Source organism: Amblyomma mixtum, chromosome 7 (genome assembly GCF_055824585.1).
Source record: "Amblyomma mixtum isolate Tamu chromosome 7, ASM5582458v1, whole genome shotgun sequence".
Taxonomy (NCBI): Eukaryota; Metazoa; Arthropoda; class Arachnida; order Ixodida; family Ixodidae; genus Amblyomma; species Amblyomma mixtum.
Window position 1 is genome coordinate 150,761,838 of NC_143018.1, and position 20,266 is coordinate 150,782,103.

Here is a 20,266-nt window from a genome sequence, read left to right on the forward strand (position 1 = left end):
GGTTTTCAATGCAGACAAAGACAAGAAGATTAATATCGCAAGTATTTAAAGATGGAAGCAGAAGAAAAAACAGCAACATGCTGGATTCAAACCCACGACTTCAGATCTCACTGGTGGCATGTGCTTGTTCTTTTCTTCTGCTTCCCAATCAATTATGTTTAATAAATATTTACCCTGTTAAGCTCTCGTTGATGAACAATGCAAATTATAAAAAAAAATCCCCTATTCCCCTTGGTTGTGGCTTCCATCATATGAGCGCGCGAGAGAGGCACGTGTTTACAGCAAGAGACAGCCCACAAGTTAGGACACCTCAAGCAGTTTCAGAGCGGCATCCTCCCGACACATGCAGCAGACACGGGAGGCACAGTGGTGTCCTCAGCTGCCTGTGCTGCTGCCAAAGAGGCACCAGTCAGTGCAAGCAGGCTTCATGGTGGCTGCCTAGAAGACCCATGCACTCACAACAGAGCAAAGAAAGACAATTTTTGAGCGTAGCTGCTTCGGTGCTCGTATAGAACGCACGGAGGTGTCACCGACTTGGGCAGCATCCTGCCACCTCAGGTGAGTGAGCAGCGCAGCACACTACTCTGGCGCCATCTCTTCCTGCACAACTTCACCAGCGCTGCGACGAGGAACAAAGACAGAGGAGGAAGGACCAGCGCTACTAACCACTGACAGGTTATACACTCTCAAATGACAACCCGAAGAGCCTGTGCTTCCCGCGAAAAAAGCACACATAAGAAAGTTAGGAATCCAGATACGAAATTTCACACACGCATGGATGGATACAGAAGGTGTGCTAACGCACGTGTTGCTGTTCTTGTGAATGTGATGGGCTTCACACAACTCCCTAGTCAACTGATCTTGATGTCTAAACTTAATCTTAGCCCTTGGACACACTGGGTTTGTTCAGATGACAATCTCTGTAATGAAGGGACAGATTTGATGAAGGAGCCGCAGGAACGAGGCGTTGTCATTTTTGTTCATGACGCAAGAAGTGACCGGACTAATCTTGATTGACCAAAGCCATGAAGAACTGCATCTGCGTTTTTCCATATTACTGTAGTTACTTTTGACCTGTTATCTCGAAGTTTCCTTGCCAGCTTTAAATTGAGCGATGCAGCGAGCGGCGGGCACTCTGTTCGATGACCGCCAAGCTCGCTTGTTGCTACGCCGCCACCGAGTCATTCAGTTCTTAGCGGGTGCAAGCCCAAATGAAGAGTTTCATTTAGAAGCCATTCTCGCTATTTTCCTACTCGCCGGACTGCAGTCACCACTACATGACATCTGGTGGAGTTGCTGGGTAGAGGTGGTGGTGCTGACCTGCTATCTTGCTAAGCCCCTAACAATGGAACCCGGAGCACAGCCAATGCCCGTCGTGCTTTGACAGCCCCTTGAGCCTCCGCCTTTCCATGGAGGATGTAGAAGACTGGCTGGACATGTACGAGCGTGTGGCAGCGCTCAATGCCTTAGACAATAGCGCCAAGCTTCGAAATGTTTATTTTGCAGGATGGCACTGCGAGAACGTCGTTTGAAAACCATGAATCTTCCCTCACGACCTGGGCGACCTTCAAGAAGCAGCTAGTGGGTACGTTCACTAGCGTTGTACGAACGAAAGAGTGGAGGTCCTGCTGTAGTCACGAATTCAACATCCAAACGAGACCGTGACTGCGCATTTGGAAGAAACGAAACACTTTTTCAGGAGCTCCAGCCCTGATATGACTGAGAAATAGAAGCTCAACTTTCTATGCGCGGCTTAAAGGAGCAACTTTTTGCCGGTTTGATACGGGATCCTCCAAAAACTGTCGCCGAGTGTTTAGTTGAAGCTTCCACCATTGAAAAGACCCTTGACACCAGGGCCCGTCACTACAACCGACCACTTCAAGTGCTGACGGCAAGCCCCCCAGAAGATACCCTCGCAAGCGGAGATAACCTGCGAGATTTGATAAGCGAAATTGTTTGCGAAGAACTTCGTCTGCTGCTGCCATCCCCAATGCAGCAGACGCAGCAGCCTCAGGTAGCGTCGCTCGCGGACATCATCCGTGAAGAAGTACAGCATGCACTTGGCTCTCCGCCATCAACAAATCCATCGGAAGGTGGAGCCATGACCTACGTTGCCACTCTACGCAGTCGTCCGCCCCAACGAGACCCCCCAAGCCCTCTTCGACGGGGCACCAGCTCTACAAGAACAACAACACCCTAGCTCCCGCCCACCCACCTTACAAGGGACGCAACGGAAGTAGGAAATGCGACCAGTGGAGAACTCCCGACCAGCGCCGCCCACTATGGCTCTGGTGGCGAAGCCGGTAACATCCTCCGGCACTGCCCATACAGAAGAATGGGCATCCAAGGGTTCTCTTACGACACTCCATGAGCCCGACCCAACCAGCTGAAATCGAGGAGTTTTTGCGTCGGGAAGAATGCTCATCGTCGAGCCGCGTATCACGTTTCCCGTCACCGCGCTTTGTATCTCCTGGCTGAGGCTACGAAGTGCGTGGATGCTCCCCCAGCCCCCGAAGGTTAAACTGAATAAAGCAGCCTCTGGAGGTGAGGTTGCTTCTAAGTGCAAGAACAAAGATCCTCCATCGACAAAAACGCAAGACCATGCCTCAACTACGACGACAACACCGACGACGACACGGCCAGACTTGAAGCTTTTGCCGCTGCCCAGAGAAATAAAGTCGGAGTACGCCCACCACAGCCTCACTACTCGACGAAGCCGAGATCGGACACCGAAGACAACGTACAATACGAGAACGTGAACGAGTGACCTTGATGTTACGGTCGACGGACACGCGGATACTGCCTTGGTCGACACGGGAGCTGACTACTCCGTCATGAGCGGGCCACTCGCTGTCTGACTCAGGAAAGTGACAACAACTTGGGATGGCCCACTGATCCGCACCACAGGTGGTAACCTGATTACGCCGTCAGGACGCTGCACCGCGAGAGTTACAGTAAATGGGCGAACCTATGCTACAACCTTCCTGGTCCTACAGCAACGCTCGCGAGACGTGATTTTGGAAATGCACTTCCTGAATGAATATCGGGCGATCATCGACCTTCGATCTAAGTCGATCAAGCTTTCCACAGACAAGCCATACCTGCTGCGACGAGTGCGACTCATCACGTTGCCTTCAACGTCCTCGGCGAAGCACTGCGCGTGCCGCCCCGATCAGGTGTCCTCGCCTGCACAGGTACTAAAGACATCGAAACTGCCGAAGGCGTCGTCGAGGGGAACACCCAGTTACTCCTGGATCGAGGACTGGGTGTCGCAAGGAGAGTCGCCCAAATCTGAAATGGCCAAGCCCAGCTGCTGCTAACCAGCTTCACCGAAGAATACCGGCATCTAAAGAAAGGTATGACGATTGTTTTTTTTTTTGACCAGCTGGCAGACATCAGAGACATATTTGCCCTACCCGACCAACCCGTGGAACTATCTGACCAAGGCTATCAACCCACGTTTGATATCAACCCAACATTACCCCGGAGCAGACAAGACCAAATACACAGTCTTCTTCAAAGGTACAGCGATTGCTTCTCATCAACATCGAATGTGCGACGAACCCGGCTTGCCAAGCACCGCATTGTCAGACGAACACGCCCGACCACTGCGGCAGAGCCCGTACCGCGTATCGCCGCTAGAACGCCAATCTATCTGCAAGTAGGTTGGGGAAATACTTCGTGACGATGTCATCCAGCCATCGAGGAGCCCCTGGGCAGCACCAGTCGTCCTAGTGAAAAAGAAAGACAGCACCCTTCGCTTTTGCGTCAATTACCGCCGCCTGAACAGCATTACAAAGAAGGATGTCTACCCCCTGCCCCACATCGACGACACATTAGATAGGTTGTGCAACACTAAGTACTTCTCATCAATGGACCTGAAGTGTGGCTACTGGCAAATTAAAGTCGACGAAAGAGATCGCGAGAAGACTGCGTTCATCACGCCAGACGAACTCTTCAAGTTCGAGGTGATGCCATTTGGCCTCTGCTCTGCCCCAGCGACGTTCCAGCGAGTAATGGATACGGTGCTCGCAGGCTTGAAGTGGCAGATTTGCCTAGTCTACTTAGATGACGTTGTTGTCTTCTCCTCAAGCTTTGAAGACCACCTCAGAAGGCTTCGGATAGTGCTGGAAACGATCAACCAAGACTTCAGGCCGGACACTGAAACCAGAGAAGTGCCACTTCGCCTACGAGGAGCTGCTGTTCCTTGGTCACATCGCAAGCAAGGATGGAGTTCACGGCTGGGATTGCAGAGTTTCCACAGCCTAATGACACCCTCCTCTCCCCTTTCTGTGTTTGCGTCCTCAGGTGGGGTGAAGGAAAACTGCTGTAAACTGGTCCTCTGTCGCCAGACACAACGGATGGGGATGCCTGGCCACAGGGCTTAGCATGCTGGAGAATTCCACTCAAAACGAGGCCTCTTGTGTTCAGCGTGGTGTTGTGTCTGGTTGGGCACTCTCATGACACCCCTCTGGCAGGAGGGCAAAGGTGTGGCCGCGCGAGATGAGGCTGCAGAGTTCACCTCTGTCGCAGATGAGGCAGAGATGTGCTGCCCTGACTGCACTGCTCTCATGGCGACAGAGTGTCTGGTGCAAGTTACCTTGACAAGCACAAGCAACAAAAGAGCCAAATCTTTGCTGACCTAGATGTTTTGAAGCAACTTCTAGTATCTGCAAGATCTCTGTGACTGTCAAAGAGATGGCCGACTTGTGCTACCCGTGCCTTCGCTACTGTTGCAATGAAACATGTGCACAGAACGCGCAGTTTACTGATGACATTTTTATGCCCCCTGAAGGACAAGTCAACACCATCAACTGGAGCACTGCAGCCACCGCCGTCTCTCCTCATCCATGACTACAGCGCAACGAATGGGAGGACCAGAAGAAGGACAGGGAGGCAGGGACAGCGCTGTCCCTGCCCGTGTCCTTCTTCTTGTCCCGTTCATTGCGCTATAGTCATGGAATATTGGAACCAACTCGGCCAGCAACTTACCTCGGCCTCATCGAAACCAGTGAGAAGTTGGGACAGGCTTGCTTACATCAAGGGGACACAAGCGAGTTACACAAGTCGGAAACCAAAAATGTTTTCTGCAAGATACGAAAGGGAAGACAATTCATTGGCAAATTTAGCGGAAGAAAGGTGCTCCCTGTGCGTGCAGTGGACTGAAGCCTATGAAGCATCCACAACATCCCAGGAACTTCTCACTCTCCTGCCATCGACACTCGCAAAAAATGGGACTGAGAAGCTTATTGCTGAAGCATCGATGTACAAGTGCAGGAAAGACACCCATGGAGTGTGGTACCGGCTGGATCATTTCACCAGACACAAGGTGCACATCTGTGCCACGTGAGTCCTACGCAAAAGACGAGTTTCCAGACCAAGTCCCGACAAAAAGGATGTCCCCTCGGTTATGACTGATGGAGACAAAAACATTGGCAACAAAGCATTTCACGACAGGATCAAGTATAGAGGCATTCCGCATATACAAAGATTCTGGTATTGGCCGATCAAAATACTACACCTTGCGACCGCAAGATAGGTGAAATGTTATCTGCAGCATTATGTGTCCATTTAACAGTTCCTCTTGCTGGGCTAGTTGGTGTGACATTGTATTCACGAAAGTAAAAACAGCGCTAAATTTTGCACAAGCCACACAGAAAGACAAGACAGGACGGGCACTGAATCCAACTATGTTTGTTGAAAGCCACATGCTGCATATACAGGGTGTTTCATTAACACTTCCAAAATTTTCAAAAATAGGCTTTTTAGGGTAAAATTATGGCTTTTGTAGCATGGTATTTCCAAGCCTGGTGGATACCAGAAAACAGGTGAATTATCTTAACTAGTAATCTGTCTAATTTCTAATAATGAACTTTTTAACTGGTTGCAAGTAGAGATCTGCAGCCGGTCGTTAGTAATAGCCATATCCGTTTTTAGAATTTCAAAAATGCGATAACCCTTGGCTCGACAGAATTTCACTTTTTCGACCAGTTACATGCACTGGAGCGCTTGCTTTTCCTGCATGCTTTCAAAAGCGTATGTATTTTCGCGCGATGCCGCCAAACTTTGTCGAGGCACAGCGGAGAGGGTAACTGCGTTTTCGAAATTCTAAAGACTCGTATGGCTATTACTAACAACCGGCTACAAATCTCTTATTACAACTAGGCGCCTAACTCTACTAGTTAAAAAGTTTATTCAAAATGAGCTAACCAGGTTACTAGTTAAGACGATTCACCGGTTTTCTGCTGTCCACCAATACTGGTAATACTATGCCTCAAAAGCCATATTTTTACCCCGAAAAGCCTATTTCTGAAAATTTTTGAAACTGTTTGCTGAAACGCCCAGTATATAGCCGGAAGAAGGTGAACACATGCGCATTTTTTACGTGGCAATATTATTATTATTATATTATTATTGTGTTGCTTTTTTGCCATGTAAGAAATGCGCATGCATTCACCTCCTTGGGCTATACACATGCAACATGTGGCTTTCAATGAACACAGTTGGAGACGGCGCCTGTCCTGTCAGTCTTTCTGGGTGGCTTGTGCAAAATTTAGCGCTGTGTTTACTTTCCTGAACACAATGATGTGTCCATTAGTGTGATTTGCGCCAACTATAAACTTGGTCTTGTTGCTCTCTGAGAGCATTACTGGCCACACGATTGATGCTGGTGGCATTCACTCAGCATTCATTTGCATGCTGTCACCAACACAGTACCTTCCAGGTGAATGCAGTCAGTGTCTGAAAGGCACTGCAGACACTTAATGTCCCAGAAGGGGCAGAAATACTCTTAGCGACATGGGAGTTGGGCAACCTTGTGAACAAGGCTTTGGATGCTGACACTTCTTTTAATCATCTTTGGGTGTGAATGGCAAGATGGATTGTGCACAACAACATTAGGAGACACAAGGTACGAGGAAAAGCAATGCACACAGCGTCGGAGCAGTGTGTACCACTTTGATTTTGCTGAAAACTGGACTGTCATGCTTCTTGACAAGACTCAGCCATATCATCATCATCATCAGCCTGACTACACCCACTGCAGGGCAAAGGCCTCTCCCATGTCTCTCCCCAATTAACCCTGTCCTTCTTTGCCAGCTGCACCACCGTATCCCCGCAAACTTCTTAATCTCATCCGCACACCTAACTTTCTGCCGTCCCCTGCTACGCTTGCCTTCCCTTGGAATATCCACTCCGTTACCCTTAATAAGGACCAGCGGTTATCCTGCCTTCGCATTACATGCCCTGCCCAAGCTCATTTCTTCCTCTTGATTTCAACTAGGATGTCATCAAGCCACGTTTGTTCCCTCACCCACTGCGTCCTCTTCCGATCTCTTGAAGTTACGCCTATCATTTTCCTTTCCATAGCTCGCTGCTAACCCTCGGCCCTCAGGCACATACCACTAGCAAAAGAAACTAGTACCAATATGTGTGGTCGCAACGAGAAAATCTACAAACAGTTTCACCACGACTCTGTAAAGGAAGTGAGATGACACGCTGGTGGTAATTTGTTTAGCGTCCTGAGTCTGGAAAGAGGGAGTGTCCCAATGGACACAGAAACAAGTGCAGTGGAGCGGGAGGAGGACTCAGCAGGCACAGCCAGCCCTGAGAGTGCAGTTCTATCGGAGAAGGTGGAAGCACAAGAAGAGAGTTACGGAAGTGCACGGCAGTCCTTCTTGGCATGCGTGGCAGCTGTCATCAACAGACGCATTTTCTCAATCGCATGCAATTGACAACTCACCAGCCTGACTGCGCCCACTGCAGGGCCTCTCCCCTCGTGCCTCTCTCCAGTCAACCCTGTCCTTGACTAAAGTTGGCCAAAAAAGCAGAGCACAAAACTCTGTCCCTTGGTAATTTCGGTGCTCCGAAAAAAATTAAGGGGGCAGCATCTATTGCGGATCTTTTCTTATAAGGCAACAATATATAAAAATTTCTAATAAATGTAAGAGGTCAACCCTTTGTTCAATCTTATGTGGAATCACCAAAAAAAAACAAAAAACCAACAGGTAATGACAATGACATTGCCAGGTAAGGACAATCTGGACTTAAGCACCACCTTAAGGCATGAAAGCCATATGCAGTAAAACTTTGTTAATTAGAAGTCAGCGGGACCACGAAAAAAATATTCGAGTCAACCAGGTTTTTGAGTTAACCGACCACACGACAAAAATGCACCCAGGTAAAAAATTTCATTGCGGGAACACTGGGCGATGCGAATACCATATATTGCCTACCTGGCAGCCCATGGTGCCCAAAAAGAAAGCTGACTATGAGTGGACGCATGCCTCGCAATTGTTTCCCTCGGGATGGAGCAACAAACGATGCAGTCAGAAGAAGGAGACGAAAGGGGCTCCACACACAGACTGGCAGCACACTTAAGGGTCTTGAAAAGAACATTTTATTCATCTAGTCATGGGCAAGAAATTTTCAGGGCACATGTATTTTTGTGCGCTGACCCTAGATATGTCATTTAATTTAATGCAAAATGATTCCTTGGGCACTTATGCAATTTTTATGCAAGTATTTTGCGGAGAGTTTTGAAAATTTGCTGTGGGAAACTCGCTGAAATGTATGCCATGGAGTTCTCTTGACACCAAGGAATGCAATGAGGGTAAAATTATCATCCTGGCTATCACAGACCTTGAGTTATAGGGTACCGAAGCTGCCAATTCAGGAACAGGAATACGCACTATTCTGATCATTTCTGAAGCGACAACTTCAAAACCCTATAACTTAAGTTCTACGCTAGGCAGGAAGACAATTTCACCCTTATCACATTCCTTGGTGTCAAGAGAACCCAATACCATACATTTCAGCAAGTTTCCCACAAGAAGTTTTTTTTCAAATCTCTTCACAAAATACATGCATACAAATTACATAAGTGCTGAAGGAATTGTTTTGTTTTACATGAAATTAAATGGCATACTTAGAATTGGCACACAAAAATACATATTCTCTGAAGATTTCTTTACTGTGACTTCATTAATAAGATTTTCTTTTTCAAGACCAGGCTTCCCCCTTAACTAACGACCCATCTTGTAGACGTTACAGAAAAACTCTGATTACTCCATTTGAAATGTACCATTGGTCAATTACCGCCCCAGAAAAGTACCCGAATAATTACAGAACAGCAGTCTATTACTGCTGCACTACTTTCCATCACTCTCCCTTGGTCATCCAAGTCAAAGCTTGGATGACCAAGTGGCTTGCCTAGTTAGTTGCTGGTTATCCAAGCACATTTATTTCCAGCAACAGTGCTTACAACGGACTATAAAGACAGGGCCTAAGAGTACAACCTGAACTGAACGTAAAAAAAAATAAATCCCATGGTTTCTTGGCATACCAACAGCTGTGGTCGTAAACTGCTCTCCAACAAAACCAAGTTTCTTGTAGACGCCAGAGACACACTTGAGACAGAAATACCCAAGAGTAGAATGGAAAGTTGGTATTCATTCATTTTGGGTGGAAAAACAGCGCTCGTCTGTGTGGTTTCCTTCTTCTTTGTCTTCCGTCCCTTTCGCGCTGTTTTTCCACCCAAAATGAAAGAAATACCCAAGCTTTTCTTACTTCTAAAGTGGGAGATAAATGTGTCAGCACACTCCTTGATACACAGCTGGACATACACGCGTACGTTGTTTTTTTTTGTGGAAGGCGATTCCTGCAGTCTTTTCTGCGATTTTCATACGTCTTGATTACCCTTTGACTAGGATCGCTTTCTCATTTTCAGCACTGTTTTGCTACAGATGGTTTTAACAATCCACACTGGTTCCTTGTTTTTTTCCTTTTTCTCTTTTGACGCAGCCTGGCAAAGAGACAATAAGATTCTCCACTGATAAACACAGCTTACGTGTTATTTATTCCAGGTTATAAGCTGGCTTTGTATCGCTTTTCTAGATTTATTTTTCCTGTGTAGAAATGTGGCGTGTGCTGTAAGACAAGCCATGACTGTAAGCAGAAATAGAGGTTTATCGTTTTATCGTGTGATGTTGCGCATGTGTGATGGTTGTGCCCATAAAATGTGTCTGTCTGAAGCTGAATCCATCTTTGAGCCATCTTTGAGCTGTTTCTAATAGTCCGAGGAAAAAGCAGTTTTTTATTACAATGAATTAGCCAAGAAGCATCCACAGATGGCGCCAGATACAGTCGTTGTCAAAAGTAACCAGGCTGCATGGTCAGCTTCTCATTCGTATAGTAGACCCCTCACATCTTCCCTAAAGACCAAAAACTTCTTTGAAAGTAGTGACAGGGGTTCTCCTTACCATACAGAGATTTAGAGCTTGAGGGCTGGCATAACAGCTTTACTATAAGACTGAGAAGCAAACAGTGCAGCCTAGTTACTTTTGACAAAGACTGTACACAAGGAACGAACGCTATGGAAAGTGCAGCCATGCACGGCCAAACTCTTTGTTGCAATGACATCATCGCGGACACTTCGCCCTGGCAGCCTTTTTTTTGCAAAGAAGTAACTGATTACCGGTAATCAATTAGAGAAAAACAATAACTGCATAACTCAAAATGCTACCGCCTAAGAAATGAACTGATTACAAATTACACAAAAGTGTAATTAATTAGAAGGAATCAACCACGCACAAATCTGCTGCAAACGGCCCTGTAGCTTCAGATTCAGGCACGACGCACGCCCCAGATATTCCTGGTATCGAAACATTGCCCTTGCGCTACCCAGCGCTGGTGCAAACGAGCTAGGTAAATGGCGCGCAATTCGAATTTTCTTCAGCAGAACAAATTTCCATAAAAATTTATTCCATAAAAATTGAATATTTTTGAGGCATCGAGCCCCATGCGTCACGCTGGAAACGGGCACCGGCACGGAGCGCATACTACCTGGTTATTACAGGGCACAGGACGTGGCTACTTACGCCCTAACCTTGCCCTGGCGCCCCCTACTGTAAGACTATGTCGCACTTGTCAGACCCAAAGTGCTCGTTCCATATTCGATCCTCATCCAGTTAACCTAACCCATTTGCTCAAATCTGTTCAAAATCGCGCAACCAGACCCACACTTTCCAACTACTCCTGTCACATCCGAACTGAAGTGGCCCAACTTGGTCTCCTCCACCCCTTGGCTTAATTCCTGCCATAGACTAGCAGGCCCTGGCACATTCATACCTTGCCTCCATCCGTCCAGCACATCACTTATCCTGCTACAGCCATCCTGAGCGCACCCATACCTTCCACGAATCATTTCTCCTGCAACTGGAATGCTCAGATCGCTCTGTTAGCCAACCAATTGAAGACCGCCATCCTGTAAATCACCTGTCAAATTGCCTCCATCATCTGTGCATGTATTTTTATTGCCCACCCCTCATGTGACACCCCGTAAAAGGGCCTGTGAGGTATCAATAAATGAATAAATAAAACATAAACAGGGCCAGGAAACTCGAGTATTGCTAAAATTTTCAAATAGGTTGTTGATTTCCTTGTGCTTTCTCAACTACACTTGAAGGACGGTGCTTCTGCTGTTGCTGACCTGGTGTCGGGGAGGTTTTCTGCTTCTTCCAACCTCCAGAGGACAACTGTTTGCAGTTTCCATACACGACTGTTTCTTACTCAAGACCTCTGCCAGGCTTATATCGAAGAAAGCTCTTTTCACTTACGACCCACTTCAGGTCTGTCTTACAGGGTTTACCATCTCAAAGGGACTCTAGCTATGAGGGACGCCAGGGCTCAAGATAATTTTGACTATAGAGGCAAAATTCCAGGGGCCCGTGTACTGTGCGATGTCAGTGCACGTTAAAGCACCCCAGGTGGTCGAAACTTCCGGAGCCCTCCACTACGGCGTCCCTCATAGCCTCAGTCGCTTTGGGGCGTTAAACCCCAATAAACCTAAACCAATTTCAACTACTTGGCTTCTTTAACCTGCACTGGCATTGCGCAGTACATAGGCCTGTATTGTTTCGCTTCCATTGAAATGAGACTGGCATGGCTGGAATCAAAGCCTTTGGGTCAGCAGTGGAACACTGAGCCACCGACTTTGCATATTCCAAGCTTCACCCTGCTTTAGATCGACCCTTCAAAAATTTAGCACGGGCAGAATTAAGGCCAGTGGGCACTGCTGAAAAGAATGCTCAAGCCTGAGAGCAGCCCTGATGATTCTTGTCGCACATGGGGAAAGTAGAAAAGGCAATTGGAAGTCCTTTTGCAGGTGCATAAGCTGTCACATAATGCCTGAACGGTGGCTCATAAGACCCGCACTGACACTGTTCTCACACTTCACCAGCAGGTGCCAAAAGACAAGGAACGCATTAACATCGAGCAATACAGGTGCTCTTGTGTTTGACATGTGAAGCAGGAAAGAAAAGAGAACCGCAATGAAGTTTGCACTTCAGTTTTGCAGAGTGATGACCTTCACGTGATCTGAACAGAAATGCACCTGCATACGCTACCCCGCGGAATAAAGATAACTGGATGAAAGGACGGAAAAACGGTACAGAATATTATGACACAAAATATGAAAGCAACGCCTGGTCAAAATTGCCAGAGGAAAAAACTGCACGCGGCAGACCATTACACTGACTAACTGTACTAGGGAGAAAATAAGTTTTAATGTGCGCACGTAGAAAGGCAGCAAGTTGTGAGTGTCATGGTGCCTTGACGTGCGTGGCAGGTATGGTTCAGTGTATGGCCACTCGTTAAAATCCAATTCCAGCGACTTGTCGTACATCGTGAAGAGAGATTTAAGTTGGGCTATAGCTGTTTGCGATTCTAAGCCATGAGTTCTGACGGGGAATCAGTGGACCTGAACTTGTTGAAGATGAACCTAACTGCTCACCTCTGCACCATGGCCAAGTTTATGTCTACCCTTCAGATTCTGAAAGGGATCCCATACTATTAGTGCATATACTGATTTCGGAGTTCTGTACAATTTCAGACATGAAACTAAGTTTGCTCCTTTCACTGTGGGTGCAGTGCATGTATAATAATACTCAGCTGTGGTGTTAGCCTGCAGCCAGGCTCACAGAGGCATCCCGGGACTCCTAGGACGCTGTCTCTGAGTTGCAGACATGGTTTTCCTGTGTGGTGGGAAATTCTCCCATGACTAGGAGGGCAGCTTCTGGTGTGTGGCATCATCAAAACGTCTGGTCGCTCTGCTTCTTCCGAATGCGGCCCTTTTACTACTGGTGGCAGGCCTGTCCCCTTTGTACACCTCGGGGTGTGTGCAAACAATGCCCTTTCAAGAGCCTGGCTGAAAGTGATTGAAACTATTTTCGGCATTTAAGCATAAAATCCACTGATGCTGACTTGCACTGCATTTTACGATAGCTACTGTAGTGGTTCAGAAAGCCCTGTCTTGCGCAATAAAGCTATTCTTGTATTGGCTGCATGGAAATAAAAAGTTCCTCACAGACAAAACCAAGAGCTTCACTTCAGTCTCTTTCCGCCGCCATTCATCACGAAATGCCCAAGCAATCGTAGAAAAAGTGCAAGCCGAGAAAATACATTGTCAAGTTTATCACCTCACTGCTTTCGGTCAGAAAAATGCAGCACTGACCTCTCCTCTTTGTGGCGACACTGAGATGGAAAATGGACACTGAATGGAAAATGCGCGAGACGCAATGTCGTACTGATGCTTTCAAGCACTCTTTCTTCCCGCATACCACCAATAAATGGAATAAGCTGCCTGATGCTGTTGTTGAATGTCGGTCTGAGAATGCTTTTCGGGCACTGCTGTCAAGCCTGAGGCGTGCGTGAATCCTCACTTATACTTTATCGCCTTTTCTCTGTTTTGCATTGGTGCCCCCAGTAAACCTGACAGATGTGTACTCCCAGTTGATGCCACTACTTTCTTTCTATTTTCTTCGTCACTGCCATGTATCACTGACTGGGTAGCCCATGTTGTTTGTTTGACATGTATCTATGCATGTATCCCCCCCCCCCTGCAATTATGCTGTCACGGCGCTGCAGGAAGTTCAAATAAATAAATGACGGTTCTTGGTGACACACAATTCGCAATGCTTCGAGACCACTGCAAGCACCATACACTCGACCATACATAAAAAAAACGTCATTTTGTAAATCTGTACTGCAAATCAAGACCCAAGAGTTATGAAAGAGAAAAATGTAAAGTTTTGACCAAACTGCCAATTTTATTGGCCTCATCTACTTTCAGTTGTGTGTGTTTTCTTGTTTCAAATGATACGTTAGAAATTAGAATACATGGATCACCGCATGGTACTTGCCTACGACAGATATCTATGACTGACATGAAGTTGGCTCCTGTGAGGCATGAAAAAAATCTGTCTCGCTGTTGACAACGTAATGGACTAGACCGGCATCAGTGAACGACAAATGCAAGCAAGGCCCCAGAAGACCACACAGAGCAAGGATGCCCTGGGATGACAGATGTGGTGCACTTTTTTCATGCCTCCACTCATCGCAGACACCACTCGACTGATGAAACCAATAAGTGAGCAGCTCCAGAGATCACACAATCAGTCCAATAAGCACTTCACCTCCGCCCAAATACTGCTGGGATTAGCCAGAAAGGCCCCTCACAAATATCACCACTGCCCACACATTACCCAACTTGGCCTTAGTAGTGTCTCAGTCTGTGGCCACCAAAAGCGCAATTATTTAATCCTGTCCACACTGCCTACTCAGCATACTCAAGATGCTTTCACTAGGTCCCCCACCACAGTGGCCTACACCAATCCACAGGGCATTTGCTGCCACTGGGGATTTTTTGCTCAGAGCTAAGGATGCACCACCAGCTTTTCTGCAACACTTGATGCGTCAAAATGGACTCAACACACTGGCACCCCTCTTGCATCCAAAGTAGGCAGCCAGGCACTTCTGCAGCACACCACTTTACTTATCACCAGGCACTACATTTGCTGGGGATGTCTGGAGCAGCACTAATTTATCCAATGGCGGCAGGGATCAGGATCCGAGTCCGTACCCCAGGGGCACCTCGTACAGTTCGTAGGCGAACTCCTCGGTGTGCGAGTAGTCCACGTGCGCCCCCACGTAGTCCAGCTCGAGGCGGAAGGGCCCCGAGAAGCCGTCGGCGAGCGTGACGCCCAGGTGGCGCACGTAGGCCGGGTTCAGGGCGCCCTGCTTGTCCTGCACCCGCCCCTTGTTGGTCACGAAGAACTTGGAGAAGGGGATGCGCGCCAGCTGCCAGTAGGGCCCTCCCCGGGTGTACAGCGGGAACTGGTACAGCACGTTCCACGTCACGTCCCAGTACAGGTCGGCGCCCAGGCTGAGCATGTAGCTGCGGCCGTCGCCGCGCACGCGCAGCTCCAGGTGCGTGAAGTCGCCCCACTCGTAGCACGAGGGCAGGCCGAAGGCGCCCGTGGCCCGCGGAGAGCGCATGGCGCAGTAGCCGCCCTGCACCATCTTGCCGTCCCTGGGGACGCGGTGGTCGAGGAAGCCCGAGAAGACGCCCGTGCCCGCCGGGCCGAGCGAGAGGCGCGCCGACGAGCCGCCCTCGTTGTTGTCGCGGTCCGCGGTCACCGTCCACTCGTCACACGCCTTGGCGCTGTCGAACTTCCAGAACACCTCGGTGTCCCCGTGGCCGTACAAGGCGGGGTCGCACCGCAACGCCTCGGCCACCCGGCCGCCCAACTCGCGCACGTCCTCCTTGAGGCCCTTGACGCCGTTTCGGAACTGCGTCTTGTAGTCCACCTGCGGCGGGGGCTGCTCGTACTCGACGCCTCCTTTGCGGCTCGGGTTGTAGAACGACCGCGAGGGGACGACGACGACGACTCCCCGAGTCCTCGCGAGCAGACGACGGACGGCGCAAGCCATCGCCATCCTGCGCACAACGCCGTTCAAGGGCGGCGCGCCAGACAACTTTTTCGGTCTACGCCGAAAATCGACCCCACAGGCAGGAGAAGAAGAACGAGAGCAAAATACAACATCACCTTCAGGCAGCAGACGTCGATAATGGCACCGCGAAATTCGTCGCCATTCGCAGTACGCAACAAAAACAGAAACGTGGTTCTCGAAAGCGGGCGATGACGTCACTTCCCGTTCCGCTCCTACCTTGCTCAGACCGGCGTCATTTTGATCGACTCTTGCGCATGGTTTTTGACCAAATCTCGAAGGGCAGGAACACCTTCCAACGGTGAGTAAACGCGGCCGCGAGCGAAAAGCGAGTCGATTAAGCCGTGAACGCATTCTGCGCATCTACCGCGCAGTGCTGGGGCCCCGGAGTGGCCCGCAATCCGCCGCCGAAATAGGGGTCCATTCCGCCATGGGACAGCCTCACCGCGCAGTCGCAAAATGGCCGCTTACATTTGTTTTTGATTTTTTTGTGATATTCTTTTATACTGGTTTTCTTCGTCGCGCAGCGACGACCGCAGTAAAAAAGCGCATTGCCGTCCGTTCCGTAAAGTGCTCGTGCCTGAGAAACGAAAACTCGCGCACGGAGATGCAATGAGCAGCGTCCGAGCAGTAGCTTCCGCGGCGTTGCGAAGTCGAGTGGCGGCGGGGGGGTTCAGTGGGCAGCATGGCGGCGTCGTCGCCCGCAGCGCAACAGCGATGACTTACCTCCTCTCGGTCGGGGCCGATTCCAGGTAGGCTGCAGCGGGACGCGCCTCGGTCGCGTCTTCGGGGCGGATCCGAGCTGCGCCGCGGCCAGAGCTGCGACCCGTGCTGCTGCCGCGCTAGTGGAGAGAGGCGGTGCGGGCCGAGCCAAAGTGCGCAGACGCGGCGGCAGGTCTGCACCTGCTCAGTCGCTTCCCGCGGTGCGTGTTCGGGTTGTTGTGGGCCGCCATGGGTGCCGGGGATGCTCGGAGGCGCAGGAGCGGCTGCGTTGCGGAGCAGCATCACGCCCCAATAAAGCTCGCCGCGGTGTTCCTGAAAAGTGCCCGCGCAGGACTTTTTCCTTTGGCCAGCGCCGGAATGGCGGTACTTGCCGACGTTTTATCCGTTCTTCTGGCGCTCTGCTCAAGTTTTGCGTCCCGTTCCTCTAGCTTCTCAGCCTTTTCGTTCCTTTAGCTTTTCAGGGGCGTCGGGAAATTTGGCATTGGGAGCACAAGTAGCACATAATAATGGACAGCTGGGAGGCTGTGATAGAATTTTGGGGGACCGCCGGATGAATGTGTGCACGAATGCTGTGTCGCGCGCTGGTTTAGAAGCATTGAAAGGGTCTTGTTGAAAGACCGAGTATTTGTTGGTGCTATGACAGCAGTAGCACCATCGTGTTTGACCCTGTGCCAGTGATCACCTTTTCCAATATGTCAAATGCTTGGAAATGCAGGGTCCTCTGAGGTGACATGGTGTTCTCCTCAGGGGCCTATCCACTCCTACGTGGCAGGAAGCACAATTGTGTCCTGAGCAAGCACTGAGGGCAGATTGAAATTGGCCTGTGTTGACCGACTTGAAATAGCCTTTTCCCACAGTGTCGACAGCTTCTTCCAGACAGGGACCTCTTTGAATCTATTAGTGGTGAAATTGCATCTAGTTTGCTCACCCTTTTGATGCTGGGCCTAGCTCAGTCATAGCTAGAAACGTGCTGATAATCCGTAGAGGTATAAAATTCATGATTTCACTCTAAACATAAGCAAGTCATTTGAATATCTAGGCGTCTTTTTTTACATCGGGCTTACGATGGAATAAGCACATTAATTATATTGCGGATAAGGCAGCATCACGTTGGGGTTTCCTACGGCGGAATTTTATCCATTTACCAAGTAACTTAAAAACACAGCTGTATTTCAGTCATGTACGCTCAATACTTGACTATGGATGTGTTTGCTGGGTCCCACGCACATCTGAGTGTGTAGGCAAATTATAGAAAATTCAGAATAGGGCTGTTGGATTTATTCTTGGTAATTATAATCAGCAAGTTAGTATGATGGAAAGCAAACGAAAACTTAAATCGCAAGAGTTGAAGGACCATAGAAGGTACATCAGACTGAAATTTTTCCATGAGATCTATTATTCGAAAACTGGCATAAACCGCGAACAATATATCCAGGCACTTCATTATATCTCAAAGCGACTGGACCACTGCTTGAAGGTCAGGGAATCTTCTTGCAAGGGTGACGTCTTGCATTGTTCTTTTTTTGTTGAAACTGTTCGAGACTGGAACAGTTTTGAAGGAATTGGTGAGCGCTAAAAAACACGGAAAAGGGACGAACACACAGGTGTTTGTCCCTTTTCCGTGTTTTTTAGCGCTCGCCAATTCCTTCAAGTATGTATTTCCTACTAGCCCCAGTAGTAGCTCTTTTGGAACAGTTTGCCATTGAGCGTTGCATGTATCACACATAATGATGCATTTTCCCAAGCGCTGCAATGATTTTTATACCTCTAATGAAGCCTGTACCCCCCCTGCTGTAATGCCCTGCAGGGCGATGCAGGTGAGTAGTAAATGAATAAATAAAATGAGTAACAAAAAACATAAGCTGAATAATTTATTTCCAAGCTACCTGGTGCATGATCGAGAAAATAGACTCCACCCATGTACTGTCGGCAGCAGAAGTTTACGGGATGTGGGTGTGCGGAAAAAACTATTTTCCGGCACAGTAACTGAGGCCAGTCGGCTGAAATGTATCAAAAAACATACCAGTTCCTTCCTCAGGAAACAGGCCACTTGGTCGAGAGGTAAAGCCACAATAAATGTTCTTCTGAGAGCTTGCATCACGGAAACTTTTGCTGCCGATAGTACATGATGCTGACCACGACTGACCTTCATTCAAGAGTGGAATGAGGATGGTGGTCGGAGGTAGTTGCGTCACAGGATAAAATACAAAATATAAAGCTACTAAGTTCCAGGGGTGTGAAGGGCCACATGAGACAAAGAAAAAACTAAAGCTTAATATAGTGTACAAAAATGATTGAGCAGACAAGTGTGGGGAAACGAAGGGCTCATTGTGGCTTGCACATGAAGGACGCCAACAGTCACCGAGACCTGGGAGAATGTTTTCTTTTGAAGTTGATCCATGGGAAGTGTAATTATTTTATGGCTGAAAGCAGAAGCAGAAACAAGCACATGCCGCTGGTAGGATCCGAGCTCACAACCTCCAAATTTCCTGTACCCACAGAGCTATATACAGTGGCAGCTGTCCAATCTCCTATGCTGCGTGCAGCCTAACCCCGGGAGTAGAGAGGCACATGGGGACAATCGCAGAGGGTTGCTTGCCAACGCTTCGACAAGAGGGCTTGTCTATATCACCCTTGTGCACACCTCATTAAGCTTTAAGCAGACAAGGGAAGGGGCACGACATAAAGGAATCGGAAGAAACCAGCGCGGGACACCTGTTTTTACACCTGTGTATCGTCCTTCGTCTCAACTTGGATATGAAGACAGCCAGCCATTGCCGAGATGCCTGGGAGAATGTGTCCAGTGTACAGTAAAATGCCAAGGAGCAAGTGCGCCTACAACTTGAAGGCAAACCCAAAATATTGAGCAGTCGGCGCTTGTTAGCTCCATGCGTGAAAATGCAGCAGAAGGTGCAGTGGACCCTTGCTCAGCACGGCGGCTGATTATTAAATTCATGGTCGGGCCACCAGTGCATTGGAAGACATGAAAAACCTTCATCACTGACACCATCAGACGACTCTTTTCCCTCCACGATGAGTGTCGTGGAGACAGCGGGTGCTTGCTGCTCTGCCTGTCAAACTCATTGATCATGCTTTGCAGTTCATGTCCTGAGTGGCTTAGCAAAGCAATGTCATCAGCAAATCGCAGATTGCTCACGTATTCTCCATAAACTCTTATTCCCAACTAATCCCAATTCAGGCCTCGGAATACCTCCTGCAAATAGGTGCCGAAACCATGAATATTGATAAAGGATTTGGGTATCTTGCAAAGTGTTATCAGTTTTCAAGCTGAGGGTGTAGCAACCGGCAGTGGCGAAATGCCGAAAAGGACGAACAGTTGCTGGCACGCTTGGGGCCTCGGCCACATTTCCACTGTGCTGCCATCTTTTCTCTGGCAACATAAACACGGTCGCCTCCTGGGCGACGTGGTGACCCGGGTGTGATCTTAATTCTTCGGACAAATATCTGCGGTTGTGTCTTTTAACTTTCTCCCCCCCCCCCCCCCCCCAGTCTGGAATACGTTTTCCAGCCTGCTACTCCTCATTTTTTCTTCTGGTGTGGGCCTTTACTCACCCAGAGATTTAAGCTGCCGCAGTGGCTCAGTGGTCATGGTGCTTGGCTGCTGACCCGAAAGACGTGGGTTCGATCCTGTCCGCGGCGGTCGAATTGCAATGGAGGTGAAATTCTATAGGCCCGTGTGCTGTGCGATGACAGTGCACGTCAAAGAAATTTCTGGAGCCCTTTACTGCGGTGTCCC

General features: G+C 48.8%; 3 protein-coding genes across 6 annotated transcripts in view; 1 reads left to right on the plus strand and 2 right to left on the minus strand.

The window, feature by feature from the left end:
* The window catches only part of Coq7 (ubiquinone biosynthesis protein COQ7, mitochondrial), a 57,412-nt gene extending 40,759 nt beyond the window's left edge, over positions 1-16,653 (minus strand). The window contains exon 1 of the mRNA XM_089553562.1: positions 16,513-16,653. The gene's annotated coding sequence lies outside the window, so the exon portion shown is untranslated. The remainder of the gene's footprint in view (positions 1-16,512) is intronic.
* Positions 14,810-16,657, minus strand: CIA30 (complex I intermediate-associated protein 30). 2 transcript variants are annotated; one of them, XM_089553563.1, is made up of 2 exons: positions 16,513-16,657; positions 14,810-15,775 (listed from the first exon to the last, which is right to left on the minus strand). In XM_089553563.1, the coding sequence occupies exon 2, from the start codon at positions 15,772-15,774 to the stop codon at positions 14,899-14,901; it is 876 nt and encodes a 291-aa protein (XP_089409689.1). In that variant the 5' UTR covers position 15,775; positions 16,513-16,657; the 3' UTR covers positions 14,810-14,898. The 2 variants fall into 2 exon arrangements, with proteins under 2 accessions (XP_089409689.1, XP_089409690.1); XM_089553564.1 differs by lacking the exon at positions 16,513-16,657 and adding an exon at positions 15,885-16,023.
* LOC149337853 (DNA-binding protein P3A2-like) overlaps positions 15,306-20,266 on the plus strand; it is a 123,886-nt gene continuing 118,925 nt past the window's right edge. Inside the window, exon 1 of one of the 3 annotated variants that reach the window (XM_089553555.1) lies at positions 15,306-16,087. The gene's annotated coding sequence lies outside the window, so the exon portion shown is untranslated. The remainder of the gene's footprint in view (positions 16,088-20,266) is intronic. The other 2 variants (XM_089553553.1, XM_089553554.1) reach the window with 2 other exon arrangements.

Coding starts and splice junctions, on each gene's coding strand:
- CIA30 (XM_089553563.1), bottom strand. CDS start 15,774: ATGGCGATGGCTTGCGCCGTCCGTCGTCTGCTCGCGAGGACTCGGGGA.